A 17,737-nucleotide genomic window follows, 5' to 3' on the forward strand; every position below is an offset into this window, starting at 1 on the left:
TGGTCGAAATGAAAGTTTGTGTTTAAAGCAACTTGCACAGTGATACTTGACTTTTTTTTATTTTAAACTTAAATTCAAGCCATTTTCCCCATACCAGCTGTAAGAACCGACATAGAAAGTCAATATGACTGATGCAGGGGTGATTGCGAAATTAATGTTTGATAAAATAGGCAATTTGACCAATTTTGCTGACAATAAAGATCTGAAAGCGTGAAACATTCCTTTATAATCATTCCATCTCGAACAATGCCGGGTTTCCTTGCTAATATGTTTATAAACATTTTTATTTCCCCTAGTCATGTGTGACAAAAAAGTCTTAGAAACAAATGAACAAACAATTGCAATGCATGGGTGACATATTTTTGCGTTATCGTTTCCCTGGGTAATTTTTAGTTCTTCAAAACTTGACTAAAAGGATGTTCTGAAGAACATATTTTTCTAGCTTCGGGGAAAGATCACAGTGTAGTATCTGTTCTGATTCTACACCTCAGGTAATTTGGCCTTATCAATGAAAGGAAAACATTTATATACTAGGACAATGCTTATTTCTGCCTACTTACAGATTGCACCATTTTGAGGAACTGGTTTACCCTCCACATAAAAGAACGACCTTGTATCACATTTTGCTTTTGTGAAGAAGCATAAAAATATCCATTATATCGTTGGTAATTGTGATAAGTGACTCGCAGTATTGGTTAAACGTTTTTGAAGAAAAACACACTTTGTAATTAAACCGTTTTGCTAACAATCTAATGATACGAGGATCGCAGTGAGTCTATCTGATTTATTCGTTTCTAAAAGAACAAGCGTTTTTTGATCGAGGAGAAGTTTAATTATTATTGTTATAATAATTAACAATCTGCACATTCATTTTATTGTATAGCAAATCAGTACAAGACTTTCTAATTAATGGTAAACATAAATTTTATTTAGCCATCAGAATTAACTTGGATTTCTTTTGGAGAATGTATGGCGTTATAATGTGGTCTTCGATGTAAAATTAGACGACATTTATCTTCATAATACGCAGGAGATTATGTGAATTATAGTATAAGCATCCGTTGCTGCGGGCGTCGTGTGATGAGTCCTGAGAAGTTACAAAACATCTTTCACGTGTCTGAGAATTTGTTCTTTATTTAGGAGTCAATCCTTGGACTATTATTATTCCCGATGTGTATAAAAGACCTCCCTGATAATATTCTGTCTGAGACGGATATATTTGCTGATGATATAACTCTCTATAATATGCATAAGGGAAGAACAGATGCCACAATTCGCCCATGTATTGTTTCCACATCTAGGATGGTGCAACTACCACTTGTCTCTCCCTCTTAGATAAAGTCCAAAAAAGTGTTGTCAATCAAATCTGTCCCACCTCATCAACTAAGCTTCAGCCCCTGTCGCATCGGCGCAATGTTACATCACTGTGTCGGTTTTGCAAATATTTTAGTAGAATGTGTTCTTATGAACTTGTTTCACTTGTATCCCCTCGACGTACATATCCCCGACAAACCCGCTTAGCAATAAGATCTCATCCATTAACTGTTGTTGGCCCTAAATGCCAGAAAGCTTTCTATTCTAATAGTATCTTCCCTCGAACATCTAGCCTTACGAATTTCCTTCCTGCTGCCTGCTTTTCTGGCTGTACTGATATGCAGAAGTTTAAATGTAACAAAAACGTATACCTTGTTAATCTTTTTAGACATGCCCCCAAATAGTAGCCTCTTACGTCCAAATGGCGATATGCTTTGTGAGTGGTGAACATGAGTAAAAAAAGAAAAAAAAATCTTGGCTTTCGGAAGGCGGCTGTTAGTAGTTGCCCATATGATCAACTCCTTCTCTTTAGCCGACACAAAAACACCAATCTCTTACGTCTCTATTCGCATTTTCTGCGCCTTGATTTCATTACAAAATCATCAACTCAATTTGCAGGTGTTGATTCTGTTGTGCGTTTAAGCGGTTCTATTATATCATATTATATTATAAGCTTTTTAAACTTTGGTCGTCTCTTCTTAAAATGTATTACTTATAGTATTGTATTTGTGGACTTAATTTTTCATTCGTTTATCTTCAGTTTATTAGTATTTTATTTTTCCTTGAATTGTTTGTATTACAATTGACATGTATGCATGGCTACATATATATTTATATGTATCTATGTCTCTTTCCCCTTTAATTTCTATACACTCGCATACACACGCACTCGCACACACACGCATGTGTATACATACATTTATGCATGCATATATATATATTATATATATATTATATATATATATGTATATATATATATATATATATATATATATATATATATATATATATATATATACCCATTTCGTCAACAGGAAACCCTCAAATTGAACACGTGACGTGCATGTAATAGTAACACGTCTAGGTATCACGTTATTTATATATTTATTGATTTTAATCATTTTATTTATTCATTTATCTTCCATAGGAGCGTAAAACAAATACCAACGAACATCGCTTGTTCAATCCCCGGCAATTACCAGAAGCAAATGATAGCCGTGACCTAACTCAGATATTGCATAACCTTCTTGACCGCAAGAAAACAAGAATTTTAAAAGTGATATGATTGTAATCAGATACGTTTATTCTCGGTAATTCACGTCGTTTCATTTCCCTAATTAACGTTCTATCAGAAGGGTCAACCAATGATAAATCTAATATTTTGATTAGAATAGAATTATATTGAATGTAAATAAAGTCTGACCAGCGAATAATTCAATTACCTCTGAAATATATAGTTATAAATAACTTAGATTTAATTTCGTTGTGTTTCGTACGCAGTCCGATTAATTATGGAACCATGTTAGAAAGAACAGACCGCCCAATTACATTTCTTGACCAGATATTATCATCTATCTCTTCTTGCCCTTCCTCCTTCGACACCTGACTAACGACTCACTCTGACGGCAATAATTCTGTAATCCGAACGTTACTATAGTTTGAACGCGTGTGATTATTGTCGTGTAAATTTTCCATGAACAAATAAATTTTGTAAGTAAAGTTTGAATAATACTCCAAGGAAATAAAGGAAGATGTTTCTACGATACTGTTGTACACATTTAGAATTTGCTCACGAGCAAATGACTCCGGTGTTTCTCTTTGGTTAACGAACAAGGTAATAATAATAGTTTTCAGTAATCTATCCACAAGATGGAAATACGGATGTAAATTTCATCTCTTCAGGTAGTCAAGCTAACTCTCAATTATAAAATATAATAATATAATATAATACATAATGGAAAAATAAAGTAAATCCAAAAATTAATTGAGAAAAACGATCAAGTGTATTTCATGGTATATAAACTATACGAAATGTCGTTCAAAATTTATTGCAGGAGATATCAGCATTTATGACTATGTATTTGTATGGCATTTGTACAGTGTATATATATATATATATATATATATATATATATATATATATATATGTATATATATATATATATATATATGATGAACTTCCCACCCCAAAAAAAACAACAAAAAACAAAAGCTAAATGGAGGCAATCTAGAACATATGCTGTAGAATGGAGAAAAAAAAGCCAAATACCCTAGTGTTTTGATGTGATGTTTTGAATATAATAAACTATTTATGACCAAAGTTTCATTTCATTCGGACAAAACACTGAGAAACGAGGCCTAATTAGATTCTGGGACCAGTTTTTTGGGGGTAACCCTGTATATATATATATATATATATATATATATATATATATATATATATATATATATATATTATAAGATAAAGTATGCAGTTACATATGGAATCTATTACATTATGATAACCGGTTACGGAAAGAGTAATAAAAGAAGACTTCTTCATGTCCTAGCATCTTGAGGCTAAATAATTCTCGCTAGAAAAGGAGAGAAAACAGCATTATAGGAAAGTAAAAGCAAAACGGCAACACTGAATTCAGATTCAGAATGAAAACCTTTCTGAGGTAAGAATTTGCAAACAAAAAAAAGTACTGTATAGGTGTGGCCGAAATGATAAAGATAAAAGAAAGAGGGGACAAACTTACAAAATGCTAACTGAATATACAAAACAATATATCAGAAAAAGAAATACTAATACAGTTTAACAAATATATTAAAATCAATTTAAAACATTTACACATAATAAAATATAAATAAAATCAAACTCATTAAGTACAAAGAAGTAAGGGAAGGAAAAGAAAAGATAAGAAAATTAAATAATAAATCACCTCTAATATTGAAAGAACTCTATCGTTTAGAACTGCTCTATGTTAAGTTAGTCCCCTTGAACCTTTGACAACTATGGCCATCACGAAGGGGTGCCTGCGCATGAAAATTTTGTGGCAGGAGGTACGCAATCTCCAAACACACTTCTCCTGATTCGACATTGTTAAATACCAGTGGCAAGCGAAGTGGAGGTACAGGACGACTGGAAACAAATGCTGAGATAAGCAGAGAGCACATACACTGCTTAGAATTCCCAAATAGTCACCCATCTGGTACTAACAAGGCTCAACGTTGCTTAAGTTCGATGATCTGACGAGAACCGTTGTATCAACGCGATTATGCTGCATATATATATATATATATATATATATATATATATATATATATAGAGAGAGAGAGAGAGAGAGATACACGGTGTGCCTAAGTAAGTAAATAATACATTAACATTTACTTAGAGATCATGTATATGTGCAACTACATGCAATAAAACAATTATATCGAATTTTCATCACTAAAAAGATAAAGTTTATAAGCTGAAAAATTATCTAAACTGAAGGGGAAAGTAAATAATTATGTTTATGCAATAATTCCGACAACACACAAAAAGCTATATAAAACGTACATACGAACACGAGCTTGTTATAAAACAGAAATTCAAGACAAAAATTCGACACGAAGAATATAATTTTAATAAAAAAATTTCGACACGAAGAATATAATTTTAATAAAAAAATAAACAATATAATAACGGTAAATTATATGTACATGAATTTATTTTTTGAGAGAATGCTCAAAAAGATATATTTAAATATGATTTAAATAAAATAATAAATTATACGATAATAATAATAATAATAATAATAATAAAAATTATTATTATTATTATTATTATGCTATATAATAATAAAATAATAATTATGATGGCATATAATAATAATAATAATAATAATAATAATAACAACAATAATAATTATAAAATATAATAAGTGTATATTCTATTTATATCAACTTATTTTTCGGCAGAATACGAAAAATAATATTTTAAAATATAATTTTAATAAAGTAATGAAAAAATAATAAAATAAAAATAATTATAAGGATAATGATAATAATAACTGGAAAATATATTTAAATAAATTTATTTTTCGACAGGATAATTAAAAAATGATATATTAAAATATAATTTAAATATGATAATAATAATAATAATAATAATAATAATAATAATAATAATTATAATAATAATAATAATAATAATAATAATAAAAACCTGTAAATTAAATTTATATAAATGCATTTTTCGACAGGATAATTAAAAATGATACATTAATATATAGTTTAAGTATAACAAAAATAATAATAATATTAATACTACTACTACTACTACTACTAATAATAATAATAATAACTGTTAATTAAATTATATAAATGTATTTTTCCACAGGATAATTAAAAATGATATATTAATATATAGTTTTAGTATAATAATAATAATAATAATAATAATAATATTAATAATAATAATAATAATAATAATAATAATAATAATAATAATAACTGTTAATTAAATGTACATAAATGTATTTTTCGATAGGATTATAAAATAAAATATATTAAATTATAATTTAATATATTATATTTTACTTATCTGTCGAACAATAAATTCATCCAAAATATAACCCGTAATAAATGCCTTTTGTTCTAAGTGAAAAGGAACTAATTTGTTTCCTCCTGATCATTTCTGTATACAACGTGTTGACTACAAGTTAAAATGTAACGGTCAGGGTTCAGTAACAACCACTTCAAAAACTCAATCTTGTAATATTAAGATGAATACGATTAATCATGCAAAAATGTGTGTTCAGTTTATCAAAACAGCAAATATGTTTCAACAGCGTCATTACTATCATTTACTGATATTTTCCAATTGACAAAAAATATACTTACAATATAAAATAAAGTGTTCCCATTCGGATGGTCTGGTGGAGACCATTGAAGAGTAATTGAATTGAAAGTTCGACTTGTGTTTTTAAACATGCCCACTGGTCCAGGTACTAGAAATAGAAAAGAAAACCGTGTTTATATATATGGTCCATTATACGCTCTCAGAGAAATTATCGTGATTAAAATGTAAAACATAGAATAGATGCAAACTGCCAAATAGGTTATAATTTGCCCAGTTCTAATTTCTGGGAAAATATGTTCGTTGTTCCACATTGTACTTTAATTTGGTGTACATTTCTTTAACTATTTAAGTGGATATATATATATATATATATATATATATATATATATATATATATATATATATATATATATATATATATAAGCGATAACAAGGCGTCTCTATTTGGTATAATGCATGATGGTAATTACAAATAGCGCTGCATAAATATCACTTTAAAATAAATATATTATTCCTTTTTTCGTCTTTATAACAAAACAAAATTCACGTTTTATTATGTATATATCATCCTACGGTTTCTATCACCGACTCAATTTAAGTACGGAACCGATTGCAAGCTTTAATCATCCAATCCCTATTTACGTCCTCTGTTCCTTTGGCTATTTCTTCGATCAGAGAGGTTTTGTGGGTTGACGATCCTTATTAACTTCTTTTTCAATGACGACCCACACGTAATAATCGAAAAGAATAACATTTGATGAGGTAGACGATTATAAGTTTTGTATGACATGATCATGAAAATTCTCGCTCATCCCATCCATTGGTTTTGAGGGATTTATATGATGGTGCCGAGTCTTGTTGGAAGATATAGACCCTCCCCTTAGCTATATTGTCTACCGAGTCTTATAATCGTTAGATGCATCTCGTGGAAAAACATGCATGGTGTGCACTTCACAGGTAACAACACTGAAAGCCATCATTGGCAACTTTTAGGAAGCTTGCAATTTCTGTATTTCACCTTTAAACACATTATTAAAGCACATCTATTCATTTCATTTGTTTTAGTATTGCCCATGTAATCTTCTCAAAGCAAAGAAAAACGTAAATGAGTACAGTCATGATCATATTTATTGGCACAGTCCAATAACCACCTTATTGTGTCTTAAAAATCCTCCAGGAAAGGTTAAATAAAAGGAAATTACAAAGTGTAATATATATTTTGAACTGCTTATTCCAACTCAACAATCGAATTCTCCCCCCCCCCCAAAAAAATGAATAATAAAGAAATTACAAACGATATTTCAAAAACCCCTTGTGCAAGTGTATTGGCACCGTAATTCTAATGATCTAGTGTATGGCTTTTATCCTCAATTTCTTGCTGTAGTCGTTTATTATAGTTTTTCACTAACTTGTAGTACTCTTCAGCAGTTAATTAAGCCCATTCCGCCTGAGAATAATCCTCTAACTGAGCGAGATTCTTAGGCTTCCTCTCTTTTATCCTCAATTTTAAAATCCTCCACAAATTTACAATGGGATTGAGGTCCGGCCTCTGGCCGAGCCACCTCAAAACATTGATGTTGTTGTCTTCAAGCCATTTCTTAGCCAGATTAGCCGAATGATTTGGGTCATTATCTTGCACGAAGCACCAACGTTGACTAAGTGACAGATCTCTAACAGAGTCCTTCAGGTTTTTTTTTATTCAGGATTTTAATATAATACCCCTTTTTTCATGATGCCTGCGATCTTAACAAGTTGTCCTGGTCCAGTAGCAGCAAAGAATCCTCCAAACATCAAACTGCCTCCGCCGTGATTTACAGTCGTTATGGTGTACTCATGCAAGAAGTCAGATTTCCTGTAAACAGAAGAAACACTATAAGTGCCGAATAACTCAAATTTCGTTTCGTCGGACGATATAACATGTTTCCAGAAGGCAGCATCCTTATCAATATGGAGCTTTGCTTTCAGATGCACAGGTTTAAATAAGAGTCTTCCTCGGGCGACATGCTTTCAACCCAACTCTCTTTAAAACTCTATCGTTTCAGAGCTTCTCCGTTCCTCTACAATCTCCCGGGCAGTGATCCTTGGGTTTTGGTTGGCACATCAAACTATTTTTCGCTCTGCTCTCGCGGCCAGTAGCCTTTTTCTTCCCCGATTTTCCAAATTCGTAACGTGACCTTGTGATTTGAACTTCTTTACGATGGTTCGAACGGTGGATTTTGAAAGGTTTAGCTTTTTAGAAATGTTATCATAGACACCCCCTTAAGAATGGCATGCTATCACACGCTTCCTGAGGTCTTTGCTGTGTTTCTTAGTCTTAACCATAACTAAAATTATTTTATGCAATTCAAAGCAAACGCTGTCTAAAAACTATCTGAAAAAGATTGTTTTTTAAATTAACATTAAATAAGCATGATAAGGCTACAAAAAGGTAACGAAACCATGTCAAATATGAAATTGGCTGTAATTATACTGGTAATAGATAAAAATAATAAACCGTGCTAAGAATTTTGAACACAGTAATTTAGAAATTTCGTTTGTAATTTTTTTAGTATTCATTTTTTTATTTAAATCGAATTGTTGCACCAGAAAGAACACTTCGAGATACACATGATACTACATAGTAACCTTTGATTCTGACTTTTTTATTAGATTGTATTTAAAAGAAATATGATGTTTATTGAACCGTGTCAATAATTATGATCACGATTGTATATTATAAATTTAAAGTATAAAAATATGTGTTCAAAAATACCTTACACACCGTTTATATCAACGTATACTATTTATATTTGTACATACTGATCTTCTGGTCTTCACCGGCCAATATATTTTATACCTCTTACTCCTCAACATATTCTTATTATTGATTACCGTTCGTTTTGCTTAAAAATATATTACTTAAGATTAAAATCACATCTTTTAAGGACTGAGTAATAAGAACACAGCTTGACAAACACTTTCATAAGGAAGGTATCCTGTGAATATATTCAACATTCTAAGTATTTTTAAAAATATCGAGTTTACCTGTATACGTTTTACATGTATTGCTGTATAAAACTGGTTTGTTTTTAGTGATTAAGCAAGACATTCCCTAGCATCATTTCCTCACACTAACTGTATCCAAAAATGGTTAAACGGTTACAGTGAGTTCATATATAAGTTGCATGCCATATCCTAATATTCCTCATAAATTCGGGCTATATTTTCCTCTTCTGCTTCTGGTGGATACTTTATCTTAATATTTTGTATCTGTTCTGCAGTGTGCATCATTATAGATGGATCAATGCTGGTTTACAAAGTAAAAACGGATAAATACTCACATAAGAGAGAGAAAAATGTCATAAGTAATGTAGACCATCTATTACAATGTTTATATTTTCATAAGTTCTGTTTGAGGCTAGACATTGATGTTAGAAAAACTCCAACAACTGCTGAAATATGCATTTGTGATCAGTGCCGCTTCTTATAATTGCACATCCACCAACACTTCTTGGTGTTACATTCTCACTGGAAATTATTCTGGTGAAATAATTTAACTTGAAGGCATCACTATCCGTAGTATTAGATAGGTATTGGAATATTCATTAGTATATCTGAGATACTCAATTTATTTTATATAGATGTATCAAATTATGTGTATGAATAAATGAGTGGAATACATCGAAACGATAGGTATTCTTCCCTTATGACCCGATATTATCTGTAAGATGAAATAGCACCCCCAAACAACATGAATATATACAAGATTACGAGGTAATAAACTAAGTAATGCAATGAAATATCAAAATAACGAAAACACCAGTCTATTCAATTAAAACACTAATCTGAGGAATGTACTAAAAAGATGCGTTTCCTCAGTTGATAACCGAATTAACTTTATTCGATTACTTCACAAGTGAAAACAGCTGATAAACACCATTATGTACAAGCCTATAAAAAGCTGTTTCTTTAAAAATATAACATCTTCTGTTGATTACTTGCTTCATGGAGAGTTTCAGCTACTGTTCTGGTAGTAACTTTTATAAAATTATGTGTATGAATAAATGATTAATATAAATATTATTTGTATTTTTTTTTCTACGAACGACTTAAGGTATACCGGTTGGAATCTTAAGATGTTCATTAGCCTTATGTTCGCATTCCGTCGAAGTAAAAATAGATAGCTAGATATGCTATTTTAATTGCATCAAACACACATGACTAGTAGAGCTACTATAATTTCTGCACCAGTTGGCCACTAGAGACCCAATTATTTGCAACTGATTCCGTGTCTCTAATTTATTTCGTAGATCGCTTTAATCAGTGAAGACTTTCGCGGCAATTCCAAAATAAGCCTCAATTTTCTGCAGAACTTCTAATTTTGTACATTTCCCTTCCATGTACACCACTTAATCAGAAATATCTTCAATTTCTTTCCGCATTTTGGTTCTATTCCATATATATACATATACATTTTAAAATTAGAGCTATGAAAATAAACTATAATATTACGTTTGAATTGAATTCTCAAGGAAATCATTGCAGATACACACGCATATATATTTATATATATGTATATATACATTATTTATATACCTGTATATGTATCTGTATATGAACGTATATATATATATATATATATACATATATATATCATTAATATATATGAATATACATATATACAACATATATATATATATATACATATAAAGTAGATATATAGTTAATAAGTAAAGAGAAACAACCGACTAATTAAGTCAACAAATACAATAAAATAGATAATATATTTATAAATATACATACAGATACGTCCGTATTAGTATTTTTATAAATGGTACAACTAGATCGAGGTTTATTTAGTTTAAGAGTTCCCTAAAATACCAACTGTTTATTACTGATTAAGTGAAAAAACCTAGCAAATCTCTAATGTTCACTATTTTATCAGTGTCTGCTAATATGCCTGCGTGTATCAACGAAAATTATAAGAACTTATAAGAAATAAATAAATGTTTTGTAGGTTCATTATTACTTATTACACGGCGTTGTGGATTATATTGTATCAATTGTGTTACATAAAATCTCTTTAAACGTGTGTAATTAATATAGTGAGGTACCGGTGAGACGAATACCTAAAGCGAACACGTGAACCTATTCAAGAATAAACATATAATCACAGAAATACATATATACATAGATATGTCTTTGTATATATATATATATATATATATATATATATATATATATATATATATATATATATATATATATATATATATATATATATATATATATATATATACCTTATTTTAAGAATTTTCGAGCCCATCATAGAAAACAAATGTTTTACACCGCAATATAATATACACAAATACATACATATAACAACAAAATCAAACATGCATAAGCAAATATATATATACATACATACATACACATAGGTGTGTATATATATATATATATATATATATATATATATATATATATATGAGGTGAGTTAACGTTTTCTTGGATACACTGTGAGATGGCATAATATATAAAGATATCAAAGGCATAAGGAAAACATCTTTCTGGATGTGTATGTCTATGCGCCCTTAATTTGGCAATTAGAATACTTTTTTTATATTCGACTGTTTATAACTCATAATTATATTGCATTTATCATTAAGAATTGCAAGACAAATTATCAATACGAACGCAATCATGTTGCTGGAAAACTTAATAGTAAATTTTCAATCAATCAAAGACACGTACGTTAAGATATTCTTACGAAGTTCCTAATTTAGATTTAACCTTCAATGTTTTTCAAGCGTCTTCTAATGTCTCCAGGGACTCGTTGTGCATAAGTAATAATCAGTCTTTAGAGACATTTTTCTGAAAGTTAAACGTATAACCCCTTCCGCTGGTGATACTTAGAATACAATTATGTATCACTTACAAGCATTTACTCGGACATGTATTATTAACCGGACAAGTTACCTCAGTGGATGAAATAATGCGTTTTGCGAAAAATGAACAGTGAAACAGATTTTTTTAGTTTAAATTACAGTAAAATATACGGTAACACAATGGATATTATATGACAGAAATATGAGATGCAGTTCCCAAAGAATATGTGAAAATCTTTCTGAATTCTGATTTATTATCTACTAGCGGATTTTCTAAGAAATCTATCTAATCAATAGGATACGATTTTCAACCCCAAATTAAAATAGTTTTTCTACAAGTAAAATGGATAAAGAGGTAATAAGAGTAAAAATCAAAAATAATACGCTATTGCAATACGTATAAGGACGTTTCTGATTTTAATGTGACTACTTCCTTAAAAAAAACAAAAGGTTTTGATATTTCCGTACAAATATATATTTACACGTAACTGTTTTTGTGTTTGTTTACAGATACAACATAAATTACCCGTACACATTAGATATACTTTGTTATTAGTATCATTATTACGATCTCTTTATATTACCATTTTTTTTTACTTCGTCTATTATTTGTGTATATATCAGAATGACGCGATTGTTCATATTGGAAATACCTATGTGAACCTGTATGCCACTTTAAATAAATTTATTAGGTAAGTCTCAGGATACATGCGTAAAATGCATCAACCTTATGATATATTTCGATATGTTCATACTTTTGCACGAAATATAGAAAATTATCGATTTTAAAACAATAAAAATATAGCTAAATATGAGATAAGTTTTTGGGGCGCATCCTAAAACTTATCCGCCGTACGATTACATACACCTAGTTATCTTGTTTATTATTATTATTATTATTATTATTATTATTATTATTATTATTATTATTATTATTATTATTATATATTTATTTTAATTCCATTAATTTTCCAATTTTCTGGTGTTTCACACCGATTTTTTTTTCTCTCAAAACAGGGCTTTTACAGCAAAGCTAGTGAGGATAGTCAAAAAATCAGTTAGATGGAAAGCACGTTGCATAGGATGTTTTCCGAGCCAAGAAGAACTGATTTCTGGAGTACTTTGATGATGTATCTGATTCTCAAAGAGTTCAGCTGTTCCATCATCATCATCATCATCATCATCATCATCATCATCATCATCATCATCATCATCACCATCACCATCATCATCATCATCATCATCATCGCCATCACCATCATCATCAGGTGTTTCATAAGCATTGGTGTCTGCTATTACTGAGCAGTTATTGTCTATAAACCAACCGTAGAAAAATAGATCGCTTCCAAACATTGTTTTTATGAACCTGGACAGGGTATATTTTTATATTTCTGGACTAATATAAGTCAACTGGCGCCTATCAACTTCGATGACACGTTTAATATATATTTTATATGAAGACACTTTAAAAAGCCATCGTGTGTCTTGTCACGATTGGTCTGTGTGGACGTTTAATATTCAAAGCAAAAATTCTTCTAGTGGTGAAATTCAGATTCAGGTTAGACAATCGCCTGATGAATTGCAATAAATGTCTGCTATAAGAAATAGAAATAGAATGCACATTAAAAACTTGTGAAACACACGACATATTGTCATGTTTGTTTACTCGTGTGAGTCGCGAAGTCTGACATGAATTGTGTTTCTTCTCGAACTGGTATTAATATTTTGAAATATTTCTATATCTACTTATATATCAAGTTGTCGAAGTTTTTGTTCCGGTTTAATTTAATATTTATATTGAATAACTTACAAGCTATTCGCTGATTATTTATGTCATTAAAATAATGGCAAACCAAATAGCAAATACTTGTTGGATTAGGGAATTACTAAGCTAGACTATATCACTACAAAGTCAATCAAATAGTTTGCTGATCACATTAAAGTAACTATATATTTAAATACTTTCAAATAAATGTGTAAGCACATATGTGACCAGCCGCGGTCACCTATATCTAAAGTTTAACATATATTAAATATTGGGCCCCTTTTAAACACTACGTCACAAAAATGAAGCAAAATTGCTGCGATTTTCTGTGTTATTAAATAAGAAAGATTCAAAAGAAAATATTTTCGATAGTAAAAAGAATGTCGAAAAAATACAAGAGGAAATATTTAAACCAATGAAGTTTAGATTCAGAAGAAAAAAATCAACAAATGTGGAATAATAAAAAACAGTTTACCAAAACAATGAACGAACGTGTTATGTGACCTCAGACACTCGAACAAAGAAAGGGTTATCATATATTCACGGACTACAGGTTACTTTGCCAATTGAGGATATGGTTAGAACGTCAGAGAGTTAGTTAGTCGGAGAGAGAGAGAGAGAGAGAGAGAGAGAGAGAGTCAGTTTCCAGACTGACAGTAGTTTTATCTTTTGAAATCCACGGAAATGCCTGAGTGGGCAGCGAGTCGAAGATGTAAGATTACAGAGAAATGAGTTCAACTCCGGTGGAATATCACGAAAAGTTATAAATTTGATATAAAAAATAGAACTTCACGTTATAGCGTTTTCCTTCAGAGGAAATGTTTACTTGCAGAGTTTCAAGACTTGAACCAAATGACGGCTAACTGAGGTCAGTAATCTGTTTATCAAAGTGATTTGACTGTTAGTTTGACTGGCGACCCAACCACATTACACTCATTTATATATACAACTGCTAAATGAACTAGCAATTACACACAAAAAGGTGAACAATATGCATATAACCTTTTCTAAACAGGTAGCCACGAGTATCACACTAGACGACAAAATACCTTAAATACACACACGGATAAATACCCAAATATACCCACAAATACACCACTAGATAACACGATTTCTAAGGAACATTTATGTACATGCATACTTATCAGAGACACGAATACATATTCGCTATATATCCCGCAATGTAACACAGAACGCTATATAATGAGAACTGATGTAAAAAGATTGATTACCACATAATAACTTAGAGCTGACGCTATAAATAAAAGTATAACGATGACACTGATTGTGAAATGGCTAAATTAGAAGTGGATCCTTCTTTTATGTATACCATATGACTTGTTATATGACTATAATACGGTATGTTATTATCAGTAACTTGTTTAAAGCATATATTAGTACACGTTATGAATATTCAGTAAAACTTGTTAGCATTTACATCTTTTTTACCACGTATTTTTTTCAAATCCACATGTTTTTACAATGGCCAATTGTGTAAGTATTGTCACGAGATCTCATTAATCCGAAATGAGATTCACAATTTTATATAGCTGGCAACAGTTTCAGAATATGCGAAACATAAACTTACAAGTACAGCGACATCCAAAAATACTTACATAGCGTAATGTGAATATAATTCTCCATGAAGTCTTATTATGTCATACAGACTAAATCACTTTGAATGACCCTATAGGAATACTGCATTTGTACAAAGAGGGGCGGAGCATTTCCGTCTCCTTACAGGAACATCTATACCTAGATAATGAAAATGGATTGTATTTCTTATTAAAACATTTTTTAATGAAAAATACTTCAATTATTGTAAGAATATCCTACAGATGTGTTCCAGGCCATCACTGTTTTTTCATAATTCTGACAACCAAATTTCATAAAATAAGCAAAGTATATACTTACGAGACTGGTCGGTGGTGAACGTTAGCTCTTCACCAGACGGGCCCACACCGGCACCATTAATAGACCTCACCTTGTAAAAATAATAATTTGATACAACATATGTTAAATATGTTGGAGAAATAACATTTTGGACACATGTAAAAAATGTTAAAGTTGAGTAATAACAGATTACTCATGCAATATTTATAAATAATTTTATATAATAAAATACGTAAAATATATTTGATAGTTATTCCAAACACAACTGTTCAAATACATTATATCAGTAAAAAAGGTATCTTAATGCCGCAAGAAACTGTGTTCTATCATGAATTAACTTGCCAGTAAAATCATCCTTCCATCGCCAATATTTGTGGAAACGTATATAAACTGCGACAACATAACGATATCCGATTAATAAAAGTAGGCTTTTTAATTTTTTTGGTTGAATCAAATGTACATAAACTTTCATATGTAATCTATGTTTTGTCAAATAAAAAAAAAATAAAACATAAGAAACGTTCAAGGTATCTCAAGTCTAATACTTGTTCTTCTGCAAAGGATCCTAAAATATCACTTGTATACATAAAATATCAAACACATTAAATTACTTCATTTAAACACATAAATTTTGTTTAAATAGCACATCTTAAACACATAGGGCACAAATACGCTGATATTTCTGATCTCTTTAGATTATCAACGTTAAGTAATGTTAAGGCCAGTCATTATCAATCGGACGAGACTTTAGGAAAACTAGCCATTTTATGCAGAAGGACGACGACACCTAAAGAATTGCGGAGACCTAATGTCGTCTCCTCGTATGACCTAGATATACAAACACCTGGGAACCGCGTATGAATTTCATATTCCCAATGAAACATCTTCCTACTTTTATTCAAGTAGGGCATACTTTTTAAAATACTAAGTTGATTAATCAATCAATATTACAAGATAAAGACTGTAATTAAGCATGTGCACGTAATAGTGTTTAAGTACATGCTAATTTACAAATAATTAGCATTGCCCTTACATTAATTTGCTCGGCAGGTTTAAAAATTGTTATATGTGATTGTATTGACTCGTTTTTTAATATTATAGCTGGTATCTCTTTGTATCAAGTTATGGTTTAGGCAGTTAATAAAGAAGTTATTGTTAATGCAAACTTCAAGTAAACTAACACAAGGTAACTATTATTAGTTACTCGTCTATTATAATTTGATATCTCTTCATTAAGTGAGCGTGGCGATAGTTAATTTTTGTACTTTTCTTTTTAGCTATATGTCTTGTTTTCCTTCTGCTTGTATTAAATACGTGTTTGTTATTTATAACTTAATTTGACTCAATTTGATATTACATTCAAAATAACAACCCAAATAGAATTAAAACGAGGCTTAGCAACAGTGAAAAAATAATATTTATTAAAACTCGGAGTGAAGTAATTATGAACTTACATTTTTATAAACACTTTATTACACAAAAATCTTTTCGGAAAATGAATGGATCAAAGCGAATAATTAAAAAAAAAAACTTACTTGGAGTGTGTATGTGTTATATGGTTGCAACCCTGTTATTGTGTATTCATTGTAGTATCTCGTCGATTTTACTTCGAGACCTTTGGCAATATCCGATTTCCCCCAGTAGATAATACGATATTTGGTTATATTACCTCTAGGGTCATCTGGTTGTTCCCAACTCACGACCACCGAACTGCTAAGTCGTTTCTTCACAGAAAGATTCTTCGGCGGAGGGGGTTCTACAAATAAAGAAACAATAAAATGGTTCATTCATATTTGACATTGCGGAAGGAGTTCAATGCACAATCGTCCATGCGGACAAACATTGCTTCTAAAAGACTGATTAATCGTTCTATTGTTTTCAGTGACCTGTGTGAAATATAACCGCTATTGTTTATTGCAGTAATTCTGAGGATTGACGAAAAGGTCGTCATTGGTCTAAACTTTATTCTTCATTTTGTGTTCAGTATAGTTCCATGTGGATATGAAATTACATTTGTTTCTTTTTTAAATTTACACATAACTATTTTATCATGATGCTTACTATGAACCACGT

At 30.4% G+C, this 17,737-nt stretch overlaps 1 protein-coding gene across 12 annotated transcripts in view; it reads right to left on the reverse strand.

Moving 5' to 3' along the window:
- Positions 1 to 17,737, reverse strand: part of LOC145296730 (receptor-type tyrosine-protein phosphatase T-like) — a 934,355-nt gene that overhangs the window by 402,929 nt on the left and 513,689 nt on the right. For all 12 annotated transcript variants that reach the window (XM_080142749.1, XM_080142743.1, XM_080142746.1 and 9 more), the window contains exons 11-13: positions 17,200 to 17,420; positions 15,686 to 15,755; positions 6,184 to 6,290 (exon numbers count right to left, since the gene is read on the reverse strand). In XM_080142749.1, the coding sequence (XP_079998875.1) occupies positions 6,184 to 6,290; positions 15,686 to 15,755; positions 17,200 to 17,420 (398 nt within the window). The remainder of the gene's footprint in view (positions 1 to 6,183; positions 6,291 to 15,685; positions 15,756 to 17,199; positions 17,421 to 17,737) is intronic.

This window comes from Euprymna scolopes, chromosome 17, assembly GCF_053919585.1.
Source record: "Euprymna scolopes isolate OS-2025 chromosome 17, ASM5391958v1, whole genome shotgun sequence".
Taxonomy (NCBI): Eukaryota; Metazoa; Mollusca; class Cephalopoda; order Sepiida; family Sepiolidae; genus Euprymna; species Euprymna scolopes.